The 21,550-nt window shown below is 45.6% G+C and overlaps 1 protein-coding gene across 1 annotated transcript; it reads right to left on the reverse strand.

Moving 5' to 3' along the window:
- Positions 1 to 468: 468 nt before the first annotated feature.
- LOC135537776 (low-density lipoprotein receptor-related protein 6-like) lies at positions 469 to 21,253 on the reverse strand (the record flags this gene model as incomplete). Its single annotated transcript, XM_064963789.1, has 7 exons — positions 469 to 763; positions 6,328 to 6,425; positions 8,247 to 8,383; positions 11,512 to 11,739; positions 12,325 to 12,435; positions 14,492 to 14,728; positions 21,128 to 21,253. Coding segments are annotated over 7 exons (1,232 nt in total), but the record flags the coding sequence as incomplete, so codon positions are not given.
- Positions 21,254 to 21,550: the final 297 nt, after the last annotated feature.

The raw sequence follows: 21,550 nt of genomic DNA on the forward strand, positions 1-21,550 counted from the left end.
TGCTGCAGTAGCTGTCTGTCACCTCCAGGGGGCGTCGTCCTGCCTCTCCACTCCGCCCTCCTCTCCTTGTTCCGGGCGTTGTCGCGGTGTGTTATTCGGAGTCAGAGAGTACCATCTACGTGTTTTAAATGTTCTTCCAGCCTCGTAACAACTGTTTGTATCTTCTGGATTTAAGGCAACTTATCATGTTTGTGATGGTTTTAATAAAACGTTTTCTTAAAAAATAAAAAATAAAATGTACAAATGTTTGAATACAAACCTCTACGGTGTATCCAGTAAACGCTGTATAGAAAATATATAGATATGCTTTTTTCTATTTTTAAAATGTACAAATGTTCCCGGAGCTCTTTCTTCCACCCCGAGCTTCCTGTCTCTCTGTTCATATGTTCTGTACATCGCTCAGCAGCCTCCTCTCCTCCCCTCTTTTAGAAACACAATATCAACAATTGTTATGTACAGCGAGGGGTTTCAGGAGGAGTCTGTGCAGGGTGATGGGGGCGGGGGTAGAGGTGGTGAGTAGGAGCGCTCCGTATAGGGGGAGGGGGCAGCTCTCACAGTTCTCCTCCGCTGACAGGTACTGGCTGCGGGGGTGGGGGTGGGGAAAGGGTTCCAGTCGTAGTTCAGGTCGCTGGTGTAACCTTTGGCGACGCCGGAGTTGGAGGTGGGCGGGGCGCGGCGTCCGGGGGTGTAGTCGCTGTCGCAGACGTCCGTGGAGCAGGGGGTTGTGGGAGGGGCGAAGTGACTGTAGGTGTAGGGACGGTAACTGGGGACAGGAAGGAGAGCAGATACATTAATTAGCCTGACAGAAGAAGAGATCAGTCTCCAGACACAAGTTACCAACCTGTTGTACATTTACATGACTGACTGTTTGAAGAGTTCAGTCTCCAGACATGATGAGAAGACTGGCTCAGCGGGAGGTCAGAACCAGTCAGAACCAGAACCAGAACCAGTCAGAACCAGAAGCAGACAGCAACTGATCAGACCCGTAGTTTTATATATCATTATATTACTCCTATACTATTACCATTATATTACTGCTATACTATTACCATTATATTACTACTATACTATTACCATTATATTACTACTATACTATTACCATTATATTACTACCATACTATTACCATTATATTACTACTATCATATTACCACTATATTACCACTATATTACTACTATACTATTACCATTATATTACTACTACAATATTACCATTATATTACTACTACAATATTACCATTATATTACTACTATCATATTATCATTATATTATTACCATTATATTACTACTACATTATTACCATTATATTACTACTATCATATTACCATTATATTACTACTACAATATTACCATTATAGTACTATAATATTACCATTATATTACTACTACAATATTACAATTATATTACTACTACACTATAACCATTATATTACTAATACAATATTACTACTACAATATTACCACTGTATTACTACTAAAATATTACCACTATATTACTACTATCATATTACCATTATATTATTACCATTATATTACTACAACAATATTACCATTATATTACTACTATCATATTACCATTATATTACTACTATCCTATTACCATTATATTATTACCATTATATTACTACAACAATATTACCATTATATTACTACTATCATATTACCATTATATTACTACTACATTATTACCATTATATTACCACTACAATATTACCATTATATTACCACTACAATATTACCATTATATTACTACTACAATATTACCATTATATTACTACAACAATATTACCATTATATTACTACTATCATATTACCATTATATTACCACTACAATATTACCATTATATTACTACTACAATATTACCATTATATTACCACTACAATATTACCATTATATTACTACTACAATATTACCACTGTATTACTACTATCATATTACCATTACATTACTACTATAATATTACCATTATATTATTACCATTATATTACTACTATCATATTACCATTATATTACCACTACATTATTACCATTATATTACTACTACAATATTACCATTATATTACTACTACAATATTACCATTGTATTACTACTACAATATTACCATTATATTACTACTATCATATTATCATTATATTATTACCATTATATTACTACTACATTATTACCATTATATTACTACTATCATATTACCATTATATTACTACTACAATATTACCATTATAGTACTATAATATTACCATTATATTACTACTATCATATTACCATTATATTACTACTATCATATTACCATTATATTACTACTATCATATTACCATTATATTACTACTACAATATTACCATTATATTACTACTACAATATTACCATTATATTACAACTACAATATTACCATTATATTACTACTATCATATTACTACTATCATATTACCATTATATTACTACTATCATATTACCATTATAATATTACCATTATATTACTACTACAATATTACCATTGTATTACTACTACAATATTACCATTATATTACTACTATCATATTACCATTATATTACTACTATCATATTACCATTATATTACTACTATCATATTACCATTATATTACTACTACAATATTACCATTATATTACTACTACAATATTACCATTATATTACAACTACAATATTACCATTATATTACAACTACAATATTACCATTATATTACTACTATCATATTACTACTATCATATTACCATTATATTACTACTATCATATTACCATTATAATATTACCATTATATTACTACTACAATATTACCATTATATTACAACTACAATATTACCATTATATTACTACTATCATATTACCATTATAATATTACCATTATATTACTACTACAATATTACCATTATATTACTACTACAATATTACCATTATATTACTACTACAATATTACCATTATATTACTACTACAATATTACCATTATATTACTACTACAATATTACCATTATATTACTACTACAATAATTTTACCACTATATTACTACTACAATATTACCATTATATTACTATAATATTACCATTATATTACTACCATTATATTACCATTATATTACAACTACAATATTACCATTATATTACCACTATAATATTACTACTACCATATTACCATTATATTACTACTACCATATTACCATTATATTACTATTATACTATTACCATTATATTACTACTATAATATTACCATTATATTACTACTACAATATAACATGACCATAATATTACATTATATTACCATAATATTACCATGATATTATTACTAAAATATTACATTATAATATTACCATAATATTAACATATTATTACATTATTGCTATAATATTACATTACATTATTACTATAATTATACATTATATTACCATAATATTAACATTATATTACCATATTACATTATATTATTACTATAATATCACCATAATATCACATTATATTACCATAATATTACTACTATATTAAATTGTAGAGTTTATTTATTTCCTGTCTGGATCAGGGTTGTGTCCAGGGTTGTGTGTAACGTTGTGTACAGGGTTGTGCGTAACGTTGTGTGTAAACGTTGTGTACAGGGTTGTGTGTAACGTTGTGTGTAACGTTGTGTGTAACGTTGTGTGTAACGTTGTGTGTAACGTTGTGTGTAACGTTGTGTGTAACGTTGTGTACAGGGTTGTGTGTAACGTTGTGTACAGGGTTGTGTGTAACGTTGTGTACAGGGTTGTGTGTAACGTTGTGTACAGGGTTGTGTGTAACGTTGTGTACAGGGTTGTGTGTAACGTTGTGTACAGGGTTGTGTGTAACGTTGTGTGTATTGTTGTGTCCAGGGTTGTGTGTAACGTTGTGTCCAGGGTTGTGTGTAACGTTGTGTCCAGGGTTGTGTGTAACGTTGTGTCCAGGGTTGTGTGTAACGTTGTGTACAGGGTTGTGTGTAACGTTGTGTACAGGGTTGTGTGTAACGTTGTGTACAGGGTTGTGTGTAACGTTGTGTACAGGGTTGTGTGTAACGTTGTGTACAGGGTTGTGTGTAACGTTGTGTACAGGGTTGTGTGTAACGTTGTGTACAGGGTTGTGTGTAACGTTGTGTGTATTGTTGTGTACAGGGTTGTGTGTAACGTTGTGTGTATTGTTGTGTACAGGGTTGTGTGTAATGTTGTGTACAGGGTTGTGTGTAACGTTGTGTGTATTGTTGTGTACAGGGTTGTGTGTAACGTTGTGTACAGGGTTGTGTGTAACGTTGTGTGTATTGTTGTGTACAGGGTTGTGTGTAACGTTGTGTGTATTGTTGTGTACAGGGTTGTGTGTATTGTTGTGTACAGGGTTGTGTGTAACGTTGTGTGTATTGTTGTGTACAGGGTTGTGTGTAACGTTGTGTACAGGGTTGTGTGTAACGTTGTGTCCAGGGTTGTGTGTAATGTTGTGTACAGGGTTGTGTGTATTGTTGTGTACAGGGTTGTGTGTATTGTTGTGTACAGGGTTGTGTGTAATGTTGTGTACAGGGTTGTGTGTATTGTTGTGTGTAGGGTTGTGTGTATTGTTGTGTACAGGGTTGTGTGTAACGTTGTGTGTATTGTTGTGTACAGGGTTGTGTGTAATGTTGTGTACAGGGTTGTGTGTATTGTTGTGTACAGGGTTGTGTGTAATGTTGTGTACAGGGTTGTGTGTAATGTTGTGTACAGGGTTGTGTGTAATGTTGTGTACAGGGTTGTGTGTAATGTTGTGTCCAGGGTTGTGTGTAATGTTGTGTACAGGGTTGTGTGTATTGTTGTGTCCAGGGTTGTGTGTAATGTTGTGTACAGGGTTGTGTGTAATGTTGTGTACAGGGTTGTGTGTAATGTTGTGTACAGGGTTGTGTGTAATGTTGTGTACAGGGTTGTGTGTAATGTTGTGTACAGGGTTGTGTGTAATGTTGTGTACAGGGTTGTGTGTAACGTTGTGTACAGGGTTGTGTGTAACGTTGTGTGTATTGTTGTGTACAGGGTTGTGTGTAACGTTGTGTGTATTGTTGTGTACAGGGTTGTGTGTAATGTTGTGTACAGGGTTGTGTATTGTTGTGTACAGGGTTGTGTATTGTTGTGTACAGGGTTGTGTATTGTTGTGTACAGGGTTGTGTGTAATGTTGTGTACAGGGTTGTGTATTGTTGTGTACAGGGTTGTGTGTATTGTTGTGTACAGGGTTGTGTGTAACGTTGTGTACAGGGTTGTGTGTAACGTTGTGTACAGGGTTGTGTGTAACGTTGTGTACAGGGTTGTGTGTAACGTTGTGTACAGGGTTGTGTGTAACGTTGTGTACAGGGTTGTGTGTAACGTTGTGTACAGGGTTGTGTGTAACGTTGTGTACAGGGTTGTGTGTAACGTTGTGTACAGGGTTGTGTGTATTGTTGTGTACAGGGTTGTGTGTATTGTTGTGTACAGGGTTGTGTGTATTGTTGTGTCCAGGGTTGTGTGTAATGTTGTGTCCAGGGTTGTGTGTAATGTTGTGTGTATTGTTGTGTCCAGGGTTGTGTGTAATGTTGTGTACAGGGTTGTGTGTAATGTTGTGTACAGGGTTGTGTGTATTGTTGTGTCCAGGGTTGTGTGTAATGTTGTGTCCAGGGTTGTGTATTGTTGTGTACAGGGTTGTGTGTAACGTTGTGTGTATTGTTGTGTACAGGGTTGTGTGTAACGTTGTGTCCAGGGTTGTGTAATGTTGTGTACAGGGTTGTGTGTATTGTTGTGTACAGGGTTGTGTGTAACGTTGTGTCCAGGGTTGTGTAATGTTGTGTACAGGGTTGTGTGTATTGTTGTGTACAGGGTTGTGTAATGTTGTGTACAGGGTTGTGTACAGGGTTGTGTGTATTGTTGTGTCCAGGGTTGTGTAATGTTGTGTACAGGGTTGTCTCCCCCAGTGACAGCATGTGCTGCAGGAAGGCCTTTTTCCATCGAGCCGAACAACAGCCTGCTGAACAATAAATACCACAGCCTGATTACATTATGAAGCAGACGACATATCCCTCCGCTGCCCTCTGGAAACAGAACATGGAAAATAAATCCCATAGTTGAGTTTCCTTGGGTTCGTCTACAGTAGAGCATCTTGAGGAGAGACAACCGTGGCGGGGAGAGACAACCGTGGCGGGGAGAGACAACCGTGGCGGGGAGAGACAACCGTGGCGGGGAGAGACAACCGTGGCGGGGAGAGACAACCGTGGCGGGGAGAGACAACCGTGGCGGGGAGAGACAACCGTGGCGGGGAGAGACAACCGTGGCGGGGAGAGACAACCGTGGCGAGGAGAGACAACCGTGGCGGGGAGCAGAGGGTTACCTGTATGAACGGTGCGTTGACGGGCTGTTGGAGGAGTAGCCAAACTCCATGGTGTACTGAGACCTGACGGTCGCAGGAGATGGAGGAGGGTTCAGGATCTGGAGAGGAGACAGAGGGATGGAGGAAGGGGAGAGAGGAGACAGAGGGATGGGTGGAGGAAGGGGAGAGAGGAGACAGAGGGATGGGTGGAGGAAGGGGAGAGAGGAGACAGAGGGATGGATGGAGGAAGGGGAGAGAGGAGACAGAGGGATGTATGGAGGAAGGGGAGAGAGGAGAGGAGACAGAGGGATGGATGGAGAAAGGGGAGGGAGGAGAGGAGAGGTAAGGGGAGAGAGGAGAGGGAAGGGGAGAGGAGACAGAGGGAAGGGGAGAGAGGAGAGGGAAGGGGAGAGAGGAGAGGGAAGGGGGAGAGAGGAGAGGGAAGGGGGAGAGAGGAGAGAGGAGAGGGAAGGGGAGAGAGGAGAGGGAAGGGGAGAGAGGAGAGGGAAGGGGGGAGAGAGGAGAGGGAAGGGGAGAGAGGAGAGGGAAGGGGAGAGAGGAGGGGGGAGAGGAGAGGGAAGGGGAGAGAGGAGAGGGAAGGGGAGAGAGGAGAGGGAAGGGGAGAGAGGAGAGGGAGAGAGGAGAGGGAAGGGGAGAGAGGAGAGGGAGAGAGGAGAGGGAGAGAGGAGAGGGAGAGAGGAGAGGGGAGAGAGGAAAGGAGAGGAGAGAAGAGAGGGAAGGGGAGAAAGGAGAGGAGAAAGAGGGACATGGAGAGAAAAGTTTAAAAACAAATCGTTATTCATCACACGAGCCAAATACAGCAGGTGTAAACTGAGATGTTGACTTATGAAATATTTCCCACAATGCAGTTAAAATGTGAATAAATAAATAAAGGAAATTGTAACACAATAAAATGTGTGTGTGTAAGGTGTGTGTGTGTGTAAGGTGTGTGTGTGTGTAAGGTGTGTGTGTGTGTGTGTAAGGTGTGTGTGTAAGGTGTGTGTGTAAGGTGTGTGTGTAAGGTGTGTGTGTAAGGTGTGTGTGTGTGTGTGTGTGTGTAAGGTGTGTGTGTGTAAGGTGTGTGTGTGTGTGTGTAAGGTGTGTGTGTGTGTGTGTGTAAGGTGTGTGTGTGTAAGGTGTGTGTGTGTGTGTGTGTGTAAGGTGTGTAAGTTGTGTGTGTGTGTGTAAGTTGTGTGTGTGTGTGTAAGTTGTGTGTGTGTGTGTAAGTTGTGTGTGTGTGTGTGTGTGTGTGTGTGTGTAAGGTGTGTGTGTGTGGTTTTTGTGTGTGTGTGTTTGGTGTGTGTGTGTAAGGTGTGTGTGTGTGTGTAAGGTGTTTGTGTGTGTGTAAGGTGTGTGTGTGTGTGTACGGTGTGTGTGTGTGTGTGTACGGTGTGTGTGTGTGTGTGTGTGTACGGTGTGTGTGTGTGTGTGTACGGTGTGTGTGTGTAAGGTGTGTGTGTGTGTGTGTGTGTAAGGTGTGTGTGTGTGTGTGTGTGTGTAAGGTGTGTGTGTGTGTGTGTGTGTGTAAGGTGTGTGTGTGTGTGTGTGTGTAGTGTGTGTGTGTGTGTGTGTGTGTGTAAGGTGTGTGTGTGTGTGTGTGTAAGGTGTGTGTGTGTGTGTGTGTGTGTGTAAGGTGTGTGTGTGTGTGTGTGTGTAAGTGTGTGTGTGTGTGTGTGTAAGTGTGTGTGTGTGTGTAAGGTGTGTGTGTGTGTGTAAGGTGTGTGTGTGTGTAAGGTGTGTGTGTGTGTGTGTAAGGTGTGTGTGTGTGTAAGGTGTGTGTGTGTGTGTGTAAGGGTGTGTGTGTGTAAGGTGTGTGTGTGTGTGTAAGGTGTGTGTGTGTGTGTAAGGTGTGTGTGTGTGTGTAAGGTGTGTGTGTGTGTGTAAGGTGTGTGTGTGTGTGTAAGGTGTGTGTGTGTGTGTAAGGTGTGTGTGTGTCGTACCGGGGGGAAGTAAGTGCCCTTGGTGGAGGAGGAGCTTGAGGAGGAGGCTCCAGTTACGTGGGCGCGGTCGTAAGGGGGGCCACTGGACCCACCCATGATGCTCAACGAACCAATCACAGACTTCCCCCTGGACATACCTGAAGACAAGACAAAGCAGCAGGAGTCAACAAGACAAAGCAGCAGGAGTCAACAAGACAAAGCAGCAGGAGTCAACAAGACAAAGCAGCAGGAGTCAACAAGACAAAGCAGCAGGAGTCAACAAGACAAAGCAGCAGGAGTCAACAAGACAAAGTAGCAGGAGTCAACAAGACAAAGCAGCAGGAGTCAACAAGACAAAGTAGCAGGAGTCAACAAGACAAAGCAGCAGGAGTCAACAAGACAAAGCAGCAGGAGTCAACAAGACAAAGCAGCAGGAGTCAACAAGACAAAGCAGCAGGAGTCAACAAGACAAAGCAGCAGGAGTCAACAAGACAAAGTAGCAGGAGTCAACAAGACAAAGTAGCAGGAGTCAACAAGACAAAGTAGCAGGAGTCAACAAGACAAAGCAGCAGGAGTCAACAAGACAAAGTAGCAGGAGTCAATAACAAAGACAAAGCAGCAGGAGTCAACAAGACAAAGCAGCAGGAGTCAACAAGACAAAGTAGCAGGAGTCAACAAGACAAAGCAGCAGGAGTCAACAAGACAAAGCAGCAGGAGTCAACAAGACAAAGCAGCAGGAGTCAACAAGACAAAGCAGCAGGAGTCAACAAGACAAAGCAGCAGGAGTCAACAAGACAAAGCAGCAGGAGTCAATAACAAAGACAAAGCAGCAGGAGTCAATAACAAAGACAAAGCAGCAGGAGTCAACAAGACAAAGCAGCAGGAGTCAATAACAAAGACAAAGCAGCAGGAGTCGACAAGACAAAGCAGCAGGAGTCGACAAGACAAAGCAGCAGGAGTCGACAAGACAAAGCAGCAGGAGTCAATAACAAAGACAAAGCAGCAGGAGTCAATAACAAAGACAAAGCAGCAGGAGTCAATAACAAAGACAAAGCAGCAGGAGTCGACAAGACAAAGCAGCAGGAGTCGACAAGACAAAGCAGCAGGAGTCGACAAGACAAAGCAGCAGGAGTCGACAAGACAAAGCAGCAGGAGTCGACAAGACAAAGCAGCAGGAGTCGACAAGACAAAGCAGCAGGAGTCGACAAGACAAAGCAGCAGGAGTCGACAAGACAAAGCAGCAGGAGTCGACAAGACAAAGCAGCAGGAGTCGACAAGACAAAGCAGCAGGAGTCGACAAGACAAAGCAGCAGGAGTCGACAAGACAAAGCAGCAGGAGTCGACAAGACAAAGCAGCAGGAGTCGACAAGACAAAGCAGCAGGAGTCGACAAGACAAAGCAGCAGGAGTCGACAAGACAAAGCAGCAGGAGTCGACAAGACAAAGCAGCAGGAGTCGACAAGACAAAGCAGCAGGAGTCGACAAGACAAAGCAGCAGGAGTCGACAAGACAAAGCAGCAGGAGTCGACAAGACAAAGCAGCAGGAGTCGACAAGACAAAGCAGCAGGAGTCGACAAGACAAAGCAGCAGGAGTCAACAAGACAAAGCAGCAGGAGTCAACAAGACAAAGCAGCAGGAGTCAATAAGACAAAGCAGCAGGAGTCAACAAGACAAAGCAGCAGGAGTCAATAACAAAGACAAAGCAGCAGGAGTCAATAACAAAGACAAAGCAGCAGGAGTCAATAACAAAGACAAAGCAGCAGGAGTCAACAAGACAAAGCAGCAGGAGTCAACAAGACAAAGTAGCAGGAGTCAACAAGACAAAGCAGCAGGAGTCAACAAGACAAAGTAGCAGGAGTCAACAAGACAAAGCAGCAGGAGTCAACAAGACAAAGCAGCAGGAGTCAACAAGACAAAAGCAGCAGGAGTCAACAAGACAAAGCAGCAGGAGTCAACAAGACAAAGCAGCAGGAGTCAACAAGACAAAGCAGCAGGAGTCAACAAGACAAAGTAGCAGGAGTCAACAAGACAAAGTAGCAGGAGTCAACAAGACAAAGCAGCAGGAGTCAACAAGACAAAGTAGCAGGAGTCAACAAGACAAAGCAGCAGGAGTCAACAAGACAAAGTAGCAGGAGTCAATAACAAAGACAAAGCAGCAGGAGTCAACAAGACAAAGCAGCAGGAGTCAATAACAAAGACAAAGCAGCAGGAGTCAATAACAAAGACAAAGCAGCAGGAGTCAACAAGACAAAGCAGCAGGAGTCAATAACAAAGACAAAGCAGCAGGAGTCAACAAGACAAAGCAGCAGGAGTCAACAAGACAAAGCAGCAGGAGTCAACAAGACAAAGTAGCAGGAGTCAACAAGACAAAGCAGCAGGAGTCAACAAGACAAAGCAGCAGGAGTCAACAAGACAAAGCAGCAGGAGTCAACAAGACAAAGCAGCAGGAGTCAACAAGACAAAGCAGCAGGAGTCAATAACAAAGACAAAGCAGCAGGAGTCAATAACAAAGACAAAGCAGCAGGAGTCAATAACAAAGACAAAGCAGCAGGAGTCGACAAGACAAAGCAGCAGGAGTCGACAAGACAAAGCAGCAGGAGTCGACAAGACAAAGCAGCAGGAGTCGACAAGACAAAGCAGCAGGAGTCAACAAGACAAAGCAGCAGGAGTCAACAAGACAAAGCAGCAGGAGTCAACAAGACAAAGCAGCAGGAGTCAACAAGACAAAGCAGCAGGAGTCAACAAGACAAAGTAGCAGGAGTCAACAAGACAAAGAAAATCAAGTATTTCTCATTTAACATCAACAGTAAACAGGTTTGGACTGGGGGTCACGAGGTTTGGACTGGGGGTCACGAGGTTTGGACTGGGGGTCACGAGGTTTGGACTGGGGGTCACGAGGTTTGGAGTGGGGGTCACGAGGTTTGGACTGGGGGTCACGAGGTTTGGACTGGGGGTCACGAGGTTTGGACTGGGGGTCACGAGGTTTGGACTGGGGGTCACGAGGTTTGGACTGGGGGTCACGAGGTTTGGACTGGGGGTCACGAGGTTTGGACTGGGGGTCACGAGGTTTGGACTGGGGGTCACGAGGTTTGGACTGGGGGTCACGAGGTTTGGACTGGGGGTCACGAGGTTTGGACTGGGGGTCATGAGGTTTGGACTGGGGGTCATGAGGTTTGGACTGGGGGTGTCATCAAATTGTATTGGTCACATGCAGATTGTAGCTATAGATGGTGGCATCTCTCTAGGAGCTGATCCATCTGTCTGGGTTGTGTGGCGAGCGGTCCTACCTGGCAGAGACCCGGACAGAGAGGCAGGGTGAGGTACATAACCCAGAGAAACAGAAGGGCCGTGGACCACCAAATCATTGGTTCCTGTCTCCCTGTCGTCCTTCATCTGGGGACAGAGCACGCGCTGGCACACCAAGTAGATGGCGCCCACCACAAACAGCGCCATGACAACCCCCACAATGGAGCCGATGGTGTTGGTGGGCTGGGAGGACGGCTCCTCTGTTGGGTCTGGGGGGGGGGGCAGAGGAGGAGCTTACTAGAATGACATTATTCTATGTTTAGTTGAGAGATCCAGCAGGGAAATACTACCTTTTAGGCAGTTAGTTGGAACACATTCTACACCCCATCATGTAGACACACTATAGATAAAGGATCAGATCTGTCATGTAGACACACTATAGATAAACTGGTCTAGGATCAGATCTGTCATGTAGACACACTATAGACAAACTGGTCTAGGATCAGATCTGTCATGAGGACACACTATAGATAAACTGGTCTAGGATCAGATCTGTCATGAGGACACACTATAGATAAACTGGTCTAGGATCAGATCTGTCATGGAGACACACTATAGATAAACTGGTCTAGGATCAGATCTGTCATGAGGACACACTATAGATAAACTGGTCTAGGATCAGATCTGTCATGAGGACACACTATAGATAAACTGGTCTAGGATCAGATCTGTCATGAGGACACACTATAGATAAACTGTTCTAGGATCAGATCTGTCATGAGGACACACTATAGAAAACACTTCCTCGTGAGAGAAACTGTCCTCGGATCAGATCTATAATTGAATAGACTTACAGCAGCCCATCTCGTCCGAGTTGTCAGAGCAGTCTGTAGAGTGGTCACACTTCTGATGTTTCCCCACGCACTGACCGCTAGAACAGCTGAAGTGGTCCGGGGAGCACCGCACTGGAGAGGGTGAAACCAGGTTAAACAGTAATCTACATTAGACTGGAGAGGGTTAAACCAGGTTGAACCAGGTTAAACAGTAATCTACATTAGACTGGAGAGGGTGAAACCAGGTTAAACAGTAATCTACATTAGACTGGAGAGGGTTAAACCAGGTTGAACCAGGTTAAACAGTAATCTACATTAGACTGGAGAGGGTTAAACCAGGTTGAACCAGGATAAACAGTAATCTACATTAGACTGGAGAGGGTTAAACCAGGTTGAACCAGGTTAAACAGTAATCTACATTAGACTGGAGAGGGTTAAACCAGGTTGAACCAGGATAAACAGTAATCTACATTAGACTGGAGAGGGTAAAACCAGGTTAAACAGTAATCTACATTAGACTGGAGAGGGTTAAACCAGGTTGAACCAGGTTAAACAGTAATCTACATTAGACTGGAGAGGGTTAAACCAGGTTGAACCAGGTTAAACAGTAATCTACATTAGACTGGAGAGGGTTAAACCAGGGTTAAACCAGGTTCAGCAGTAATCTACATTAGACTGGAGAGGGTTAAACCAGGTTAAACAGTAATCTACATTAAACTGGAGAGGGTTAAAACCAGGTTAAACCAGGTTAAACAGTAATCTACATTAGACTGGAGAGGGTTAAACCAGGTTAAACAGTAATCTACATTAAACTGGAGAGGGTTAAACCAGGTTGAACCAGGTTAAACAGTAATCTACATTAGACTGGAGAGGGTTGAACCAGGTTAAACAGTAATCTACATTAGACTGGAGAGGGTTAAACCAGGTTGAACCAGGTTAAACAGTAATCTACATTAGACTGGAGAGGGTTAAACCAGGGTTAAACCAGGTTCAGCAGTAATCTACATTAGACTATAGAGGGTTAAACCAGGTTAAACAGTAATCTACATTAAACTGGAGAGGGTTAAAACCAGGTTAAACCAGGTTAAACAGTAATCTACATTAGACTGGAGAGGGTTAAACCAGGTTGAACCAGGTTCAGCAGTAATCTATGTTAGACTGGAGAGGAGAGGGTTAAACCAGGTTCAGCAGTAATCTACGTTAAACTGGAGAGGGTTAAACCCGGTTAAACCAGGTTAAACAGTAATCTACATTAGACTGGAGAGGGTTAAACCAGGTTGAACCAGGTTAAACAGTAATCTACATTAGACTGGAGAGGGTTAAACCAGGTTGAACCAGGTTAAACAGTAATCTACATTAGACTGGAGAGGGTTAAACCAGGGTTAAACCAGGTTCAGCAGTAATCTACATTAGACTATAGAGGGTTAAACCAGGTTAAACAGTAATCTACATTAAACTGGAGAGGGTTAAAACCAGGTTAAACCAGGTTAAACAGTAATCTACATTAGACTGGAGAGGGTTAAACCAGGTTGAACCAGGTTCAGCAGTAATCTATGTTAGACTGGAGAGGAGAGGGTTAAACCAGGTTCAGCAGTAATCTACGTTAAACTGGAGAGGGTTAAACCCGGTTAAACCAGGTTAAACAGTAATCTACATTAGACTGGAGAGGGTTAAACCAGGTTGAACCAGGTTAAACAGTAATCTACATTAGACTGGAGAGGGTTAAACCAGGTTGAACCAGGTTAAACAGTAATCTACATTAGACTGGAGAGGGTTAAACCAGGTTAAACAGTAATCTACATTAAACTGGAGAGGGTTAAACCAGGTTAAACCAGGTTAAACAGTAATCTACGTTAAACTGGAGAGGGTGAAACCAGGTTAAACCAGGTTTAAACCAGTGTGCGAGATATGTGTCTCTCCTCTCTGTGTGTGTGAGAGATGTGTCTCTCCTCTCTGTGTGTGTGAGAGATGTGTCTCTCCCTCTCTGTGTGTGTGTGAGATGTGTCTCTCCCTCTCTGTGTGTGTGTGAGATGTGTCTCTCCCTCTCTGTGTGTGTGTGAGATGTGTCTCTCCCTCTCTGTGTGTGTGTGAGATGTCTCTCCTCTCTGTGTGTGTGAGAGATGTGTCTCTCCCTCTCTGTGTGTGTGTGAGATGTGTCTCTCCCTCTCTGTGTGTGTTCCTGTCTTACCTTCACATTTGTTCTCGTCTGAGCGATCCTGACAGTTGACCTCTCCGTTGCAGCGGAGGCCGAGGTCAACACACTGTCTGGAGTCACACTGAAACTCTGCATCTGAACAGACAGGACAGTCTCCCTCGTCGCTGCTGTCATCACACTCTGGGTAGCCGTCACACCGCCACGCGTGGGGAATACAGTCCACCTCCCCGGACACACAGGAGAACTGTTCTGGAGAACAGGTGGGGGGTTCTGGGGAGGAGAGACGGGTTACAACTGTTCTGGGGAGGAGAGACAGGTTACAACTGTTCTGGGGGAGGAGAGACAGGTTACAACTGTTCTGGGGGAGGAGAGACAGGTTACAACTGTTCTGGGGAGGAGAGACAGGTTACAACTGTTCTGGGGAGGAGAGACGGGTTACAACTGTTCTGGAGGAGGAGAGACGGGTTACAACTGTTCTGGAGGAGGAGAGACGGGTTACAACTGTTCTGGAGGAGGAGAGACAGGTTACAACTGTTCTGGAGGAGGAGAGACAGGTTACAACTGTTCTGGGGGAGAGACAGGTTACAACTGTTCTGGGGGAGGAGAGACAGGTTACAACTGTTCTGGAGGAGGAGAGACAGGTTACAACTGTTCTGGGGGAGAGACAGGTTACAACTGTTCTGGGGAGGAGAGACGGGTTACAACTGTTCTGGAGGAGGAGAGACGGGTTACAACTGTTCTGGAGGAGGAGAGACGGGTTACAACTGTTCTGGGGAGGAGAGACAGGTTACAACTGTTCTGGAGGAGGAGAGACAGGTTACAACTGTTCTGGGGGAGGAGAGACGGGTTACAACTGTTCTGGAGGAGGAGAGACAGGTTACAACTGTTCTGGGGAGGAGAGACAGGTTACAACTGTTCTGGAGGAGGAGAGACAGGTTACAACTGTTCTGGAGGAGGAGAGACGGGTTACAACTGTTCTGGAGGAGGAGAGACGGGTTACAACTGTTCTGGAGGAGGAGAGACGGGTTACAACTGTTCTGGGGAGGAGAGACGGGTTACAACTGTTCTGGAGGAGGAGAGACGGGTTACAACTGTTCTGGAGGAGGAGAGACGGGTTACAACTGTTCTGGAGGAGAGACAGGTTACAACTGTTCTGGAGGAGGAGAGACAGGTTACAACTGTTCTGGGGAGGAGAGACGGGTTACAACTGTTCTGGAGGAGGAGAGACGGGTTACAACTGTTCTGGAGGAGGAGAGACGGGTTACAACTGTTCTGGAGGAGGAGAGACGGGTTACAACTGTTCTGGAGGAGGAGAGACGGGTTACAACTGTTCTGGAGGAGAGACAGGTTACAACTGTTCTGGAGGAGAGACGGGTTACAACTGTTCTGGAGGAGAGACGGGTTACAACTGTTCTGGGGGAGGAGAGACAGGTTACAACTGTTCTGGGGGAGGAGAGACAGGTTACAACTGTTCTGGGGGAGGAGAGACAGGTTACAACTGTTCTGGGGGAGGAGAGACGGGTTACAACTGTTCTGGGGAGGAGAGACAGGTTACAACTGTTCTGGGGGAGGAGAGACAGGTTACAACTGTTCTGGGGGAGGAGAGACAGGTTACAACTGTTCTGGAGGAGGAGAGACGGGTTACAACTGTTCTGGGGGAGGAGAGACAGGTTACAACTGTTCTGGGGGAGGAGAGACAGGTTACAACTGTTCTGGAGGAGGAGAGACGGGTTACAACTGTTCTGGGGAGGAGAGACAGGTTACAACTGTTCTGGGGGAGGAGAGACAGGTTACAACTGTTCTGGGGGAGGAGAGACAGGTTACAACTGTTCTGGAGGAGGAGAGACGGGTTACAACTGTTCTGGAGGAGGAGAGACGGGTTACAACTGTTCTGGGGGAGGAGAGACAGGTTACAACTGTTCTGGAGGAGGAGAGACGGGTTACAACTGTTCTGGGGAGGAGAGACAGGTTACAACTGTTCTGGGGGAGGAGAGACAGGTTACAACTGTTCTGGAGGAGGAGAGACGGGTTACAACTGTTCTGGAGGAGGAGAGACGGGTTACAACTGTTCTGGAGGAGGAGAGACGGGTTACAACTGTTCTGGGGGAGGAGAGACGGGTTACAACTGTTCTGGGGGAGGAGAGACGGGTTACAACTGTTCTGGAGGAGGAGAGACAGGTTACAACTGTTCTGGAGGAGGAGAGACAGGTTACAACTGTTCTGGGGAGGAGAGACAGGTTACAACTGTTCTGGAGGAGGAGAGACGGGTTACAACTGTTCTGGGGGAGGAGAGACGGGTTACAACTGTTCTGGGGGAGGAGAGACGGGTTACAACTGTTCTGGAGGAGGAGAGACGGGTTACAACTGTTCTGGAGGAGAGACGGGTTACAACTGTTCTGGAGGAGGAGAGACGGGTTACAACTGTTCTGGAGGAGAGACAGGTTACAACTGTTCTGGAGGAGGAGAGACGGGTTACAACTGTTCTGGAGGAGGAGAGACAGGTTACAACTGTTCTGGAGGAGGAGAGACAGGTTACAACTGTTCTGGAGGAGAGACAGGTTACAACTGTTCTGGAGGAGGAGAGACAGGTTACAACTGTTCTGGAGGAGGAGAGACAGGTTACAACTGTTCTGGAGGAGGAGAGACAGGTTACAACTGTTCTGGGGAGGAGAGACGGGTTACAACTGTTCTGGGAGAGGAGAGACGGGTTACAACTGTTCTGGGAGAGGAGAGACGGGTTACAACTGTTCTGGAGGAGGAGAGACGGGTTACAACTGTTCTGGAGGAGGAGAGACGGGTTACAACTGTTCTGGGGGAGGAGAGACGGGTTACAACTGTTCTGGAGGAGGAGAGACGGGTTACAACTGTTCTGGAGGAGGAGAGACAGGTTACAACTGTTCTGGGAGAGGAGAGACGGGTTACAACTGTTCTGGGGGAGGAGAGACGGGTTACAACTGTTCTGGAGGAGGAGAGACGGGTTACAACTGTTCTGGGGGAGGAGAGACAGGTTACAACTGTTCTGGAGAGGAGAGACAGGTTACAACTGTTCTGGGGGAGGAGAGACAGGTTACAACTGTTCTGGAGAGGAGAGACGGGTTACAACTGTTCTGGAGGAGGAGAGACGGGTTACAACTGTTCTGGGGGAGGAGAGACGGGTTACAACTGTTCTGGGGGAGGAGAGACGGGTTACAACTGTTCTGGAGGAGGAGATACAGGTTACAACTGTTCTGGGAGAGGAGAGACAGGTTACAACTGTTCTGGAGGAGGAGAGACAGGTTACAACTGTTCTGGGGGAGGAGAGACGGGTTACAACTGTTCTGGGGGAGGAGAGACGGGTTACAACTGTTCTGGAGGAGGAGAGACAGGTTACAACTGTTCTGGAGGAGAGACGGGTTACAACTGTTCTGGAGGAGAGACGGGTTACAACTGTTCTGGAGAGGAGAGACGGGTTACAACTGTTCTGGAGAGGAGAGACGGGTTACAACTGTTCTGGAGGAGAGACAGGTTACAACTGTTCTGGGGAGGAGAGACAGGTTACAACTGTTCTGGAGGAGGAGAGACGGGTTACAACTGTTCTGGGGAGGAGAGACAGGTTACAACTGTTCTGGAGGAGAGACGGGTTACAACTGTTCTGGAGGAGGAGAGACAGGTTACAACTGTTCTGGAGGAGGAGAGACGGGTTACAACTGTTCTGGAGGAGGAGAGACGGGTTACAACTGTTCTGGGGAGGAGAGACAGGTTACAACTGTTCTGGGGGAGGAGAGACAGGTTACAACTGTTCTGGAGGAGGAGAGACAGGTTACAACTGTTCTGGAGGAGAGACAGGTTACAACTGTTCTGGAGGAGGAGAGACAGGTTACAACTGTTCTGGAGGAGGAGAGACGGGTTACAACTGTTCTGGAGGAGGAGAGACGGGTTACAACTGTTCTGGAGGAGGAGAGACAGGTTACAACTGTTCTGGAGGAGGAGAGACAGGTTACAACTGTTCTGGAGGAGGAGAGACGGGTTACAACTGTTCTGGAGGAGGAGAGACAGGTTACAACTGTTCTGGGGGAGGAGAGACGGGTTACAACTGTTCTGGGGGAGGAGAGACGGGTTACAACTGTTCTGGGGAGGAGAGACAGGTTACAACTGTTCTGGAGGAGAGACAGGTTACAACTGTTCTGGAGGAGGAGAGACGGGTTACAACTGTTCTGGAGGAGAGACGGGTTACAACTGTTCTGGAGGAGGAGAGACAGGTTACAACTGTTCTGGAGGAGGAGAGACGGGTTACAACTGTTCTGGAGGAGAGACGGGTTACAACTGTTCTGGAGGAGGAGAGACAGGTTACAACTGTTCTGGAGGAGGAGAGACGGGTTACAACTGTTCTGGAGGAGAGACAGGTTACAACTGTTCTGGAGGAGGAGAGACGGGTTACAACTGTTCTGGAGGAGGAGAGACGGGTTACAACTGTTCTGGGGGAGGAGAGACGGGTTACAACTGTTCTGGGGAGGAGAGACGGGTTACAACTGTTCTGGAGGAGGAGAGACAGGTTACAACTGTTCTGGGGGAGAGAGACGGGTTACAACTGTTCTGGAGGAGGAGAGACAGGTTACAACTGTTCTGGGGAGGAGAGACAGGTTACAACTGTTCTGGAGGAGGAGAGACAGGTTACAACTGTTCTGGGGGAGAGACAGGTTACAACTGTTCTGGGGGAGGAGAGACGGGTTACAACTGTTCTGGAGGAGGAGAGACAGGTTACAACTGTTCTGGGGAGGAGAGACAGGTTACAACTGTTCTGGGGAGGAGAGACAGGTTACAACTGTTCTGGAGGAGGAGAGACAGGTTACAACTGTTCTGGGGGAGGAGAGACAGGTTACAACTGTTCTGGGGGAGGAGAGACGGGTTACAACTGTTCTGGAGGAGGAGAGACAGGTTACAACTGTTCTGGGGAGGAGAGACAGGTTACAACTGTTCTGGAGGAGGAGAGACAGGTTACAACTGTTCTGGGGGAGGAGAGACAGGTTACAACTGTTCTGGAGGAGAGACAGGTTACAACTGTTCTGGAGGAGAGACAGGTTACAACTGTTCTGGAGGAGAGACGGGTTACAACTGTTCTGGAGGAGGAGAGACAGGTTACAACTGTTCTGGGGAGGAGAGACAGGTTACAACTGTTCTGGGGAGGAGAGACAGGTTACAACTGTTCTGGAGGAGGAGAGACAGGTTACAACTGTTCTGGAGGAGGAGAGACAGGTTACAACTGTTCTGGGGAGGAGAGACAGGTTACAACTGTTCTGGAGGAGGAGAGACAGGTTACAACTGTTCTGGAGGAGGAGAGACAGGTTACAACTGTTCTGGAGGAGAGACAGGTTACAACTGTTCTGGAGGAGGAGAGACGGGTTACAACTGTTCTGGAGGAGGAGAGACAGGTTACAACTGTTCTGGAGGAGAGACAGGTTACAACTGTTCTGGGGAGGAGAGACAGGTTACAACTGTTCTGGGGAGGAGAGACGGGTTACAACTGTTCTGGAGGAGGAGAGACAGGTTACAACTGTTCTGGAGGAGGAGAGACAGGTTACAACTGTTCTGGAGGAGGAGAGACGGGTTACAACTGTTCTGGAGGAGGAGAGACAGGTTACAACTGTTCTGGAGGAGGAGAGACAGGTTACAACTGTTCTGGAGGAGGAGAGACAGGTTACAACTGTTCTGGAGGAGGAGAGACAGGTTACAACTGTTCTGGGGAGGAGAGACAGGTTACAACTGTTCTGGAGGAGGAGAGACAGGTTACAACTGTTCTGGGGAGGAGAGACAGGTTACAACTGTTCTGGAGGAGGAGAGACAGGTTACAACTGTTCTGGAGGAGGAGAGACAGGTTACAACTGTTCTGGAGGAGAGACAGGTTACAACTGTTCTGGAGGAGGAGAGACGGGTTACAACTGTTCTGGGGGAGGAGAGACAGGTTACAACTGTTCTGGAGGAGGAGAGACAGGTTACAACTGTTCTGGGGAGGAGAGACAGGTTACAACTGTTCTGGAGGAGGAGAGACAGGTTACAACTGTTCTGGAGGAGAAGAGACAGGTTACAACTGTTCTGGAGGAGAGACAGGTTACAACTGTTCTGGGGAGGAGAGACAGGTTACAACTGTTCTGGGGAGGAGAGACAGGTTACAACTGTTCTGGGGAGGAGAGACAGGTTACAACTGTTCTGGAGGAGAGACAGGTTATAACTGTTCTGGGGAGGAGAGACAGGTTACAACTGTTCTGGAGGAGGAGAGACGGGTTACAACTGTTCTGGGGAGGAGAGACAGGTTACAACTGTTCTGGGGAGGAGAGACAGGTTACAACTGTTCTGGGGAGGAGAGACAGGTTACAACTGTTCTGGAGGAGAGACAGGTTACAACTGTTCTGGGGAGGAGAGACAGGTTACAACTGTTCTGGAGGAGGAGAGACAGGTTACAACTGTTCTGGAGGAGAGACGGGTTACAACTGTTCTGGAGGAGGAGAGACAGGTTACAACTGTTCTGGAGGAGGAGAGACAGGTGAGGCATTGTAATCCTGCGTTCACATCTGACCAACTCAATGCTCTGCGTGTTACGGCAGGGATATCATTTCACGTCAGTCCATCTCCAAAGTTCACTATCAAGTGTAAAGCTGTGACCAGCAGCGCAGGGTCAGAGGTCAGGGGTTATACCTCCACAGGAGAGTTCATTCTGCAGCAGGACCAGATGAACAGGACAGGAGCAGCGTGTGGTTCCGTCTCCCTTGACGATACAGATGTGAGAACAGCCTCCGTTGTCCCAGGTACAGGGGTGCTTACCTGAAGGAGAGGAGTGAGGTCAGGAACAACATGGAGAACGTTGATATGAGACCAGGTGGGTCAACAGCCTGTACTGGGCCCATTTCCCCGAACCATTTTAAGTCTAAGTTCATCGTTAGAACCTTCGGAGAAACGTTAAATCTCCGAACTGTCTCCCAAAACCATCGTCATTAATGTTGCACTTTAAAATGCTTGTAGTCTAACGCCTGCCTCAGTCAGACCACTCGCAGGTCTAATCTAACGCCTGCCTCAGTCAGACCACTCGCAGGTCTATTGGAGCCATAGATGGTAATATCT

Source organism: Oncorhynchus masou, unplaced genomic scaffold (genome assembly GCF_036934945.1).
Source record: "Oncorhynchus masou masou isolate Uvic2021 unplaced genomic scaffold, UVic_Omas_1.1 unplaced_scaffold_841, whole genome shotgun sequence".
In the NCBI taxonomy this organism is placed as follows: domain Eukaryota; kingdom Metazoa; phylum Chordata; class Actinopteri; order Salmoniformes; family Salmonidae; genus Oncorhynchus; species Oncorhynchus masou.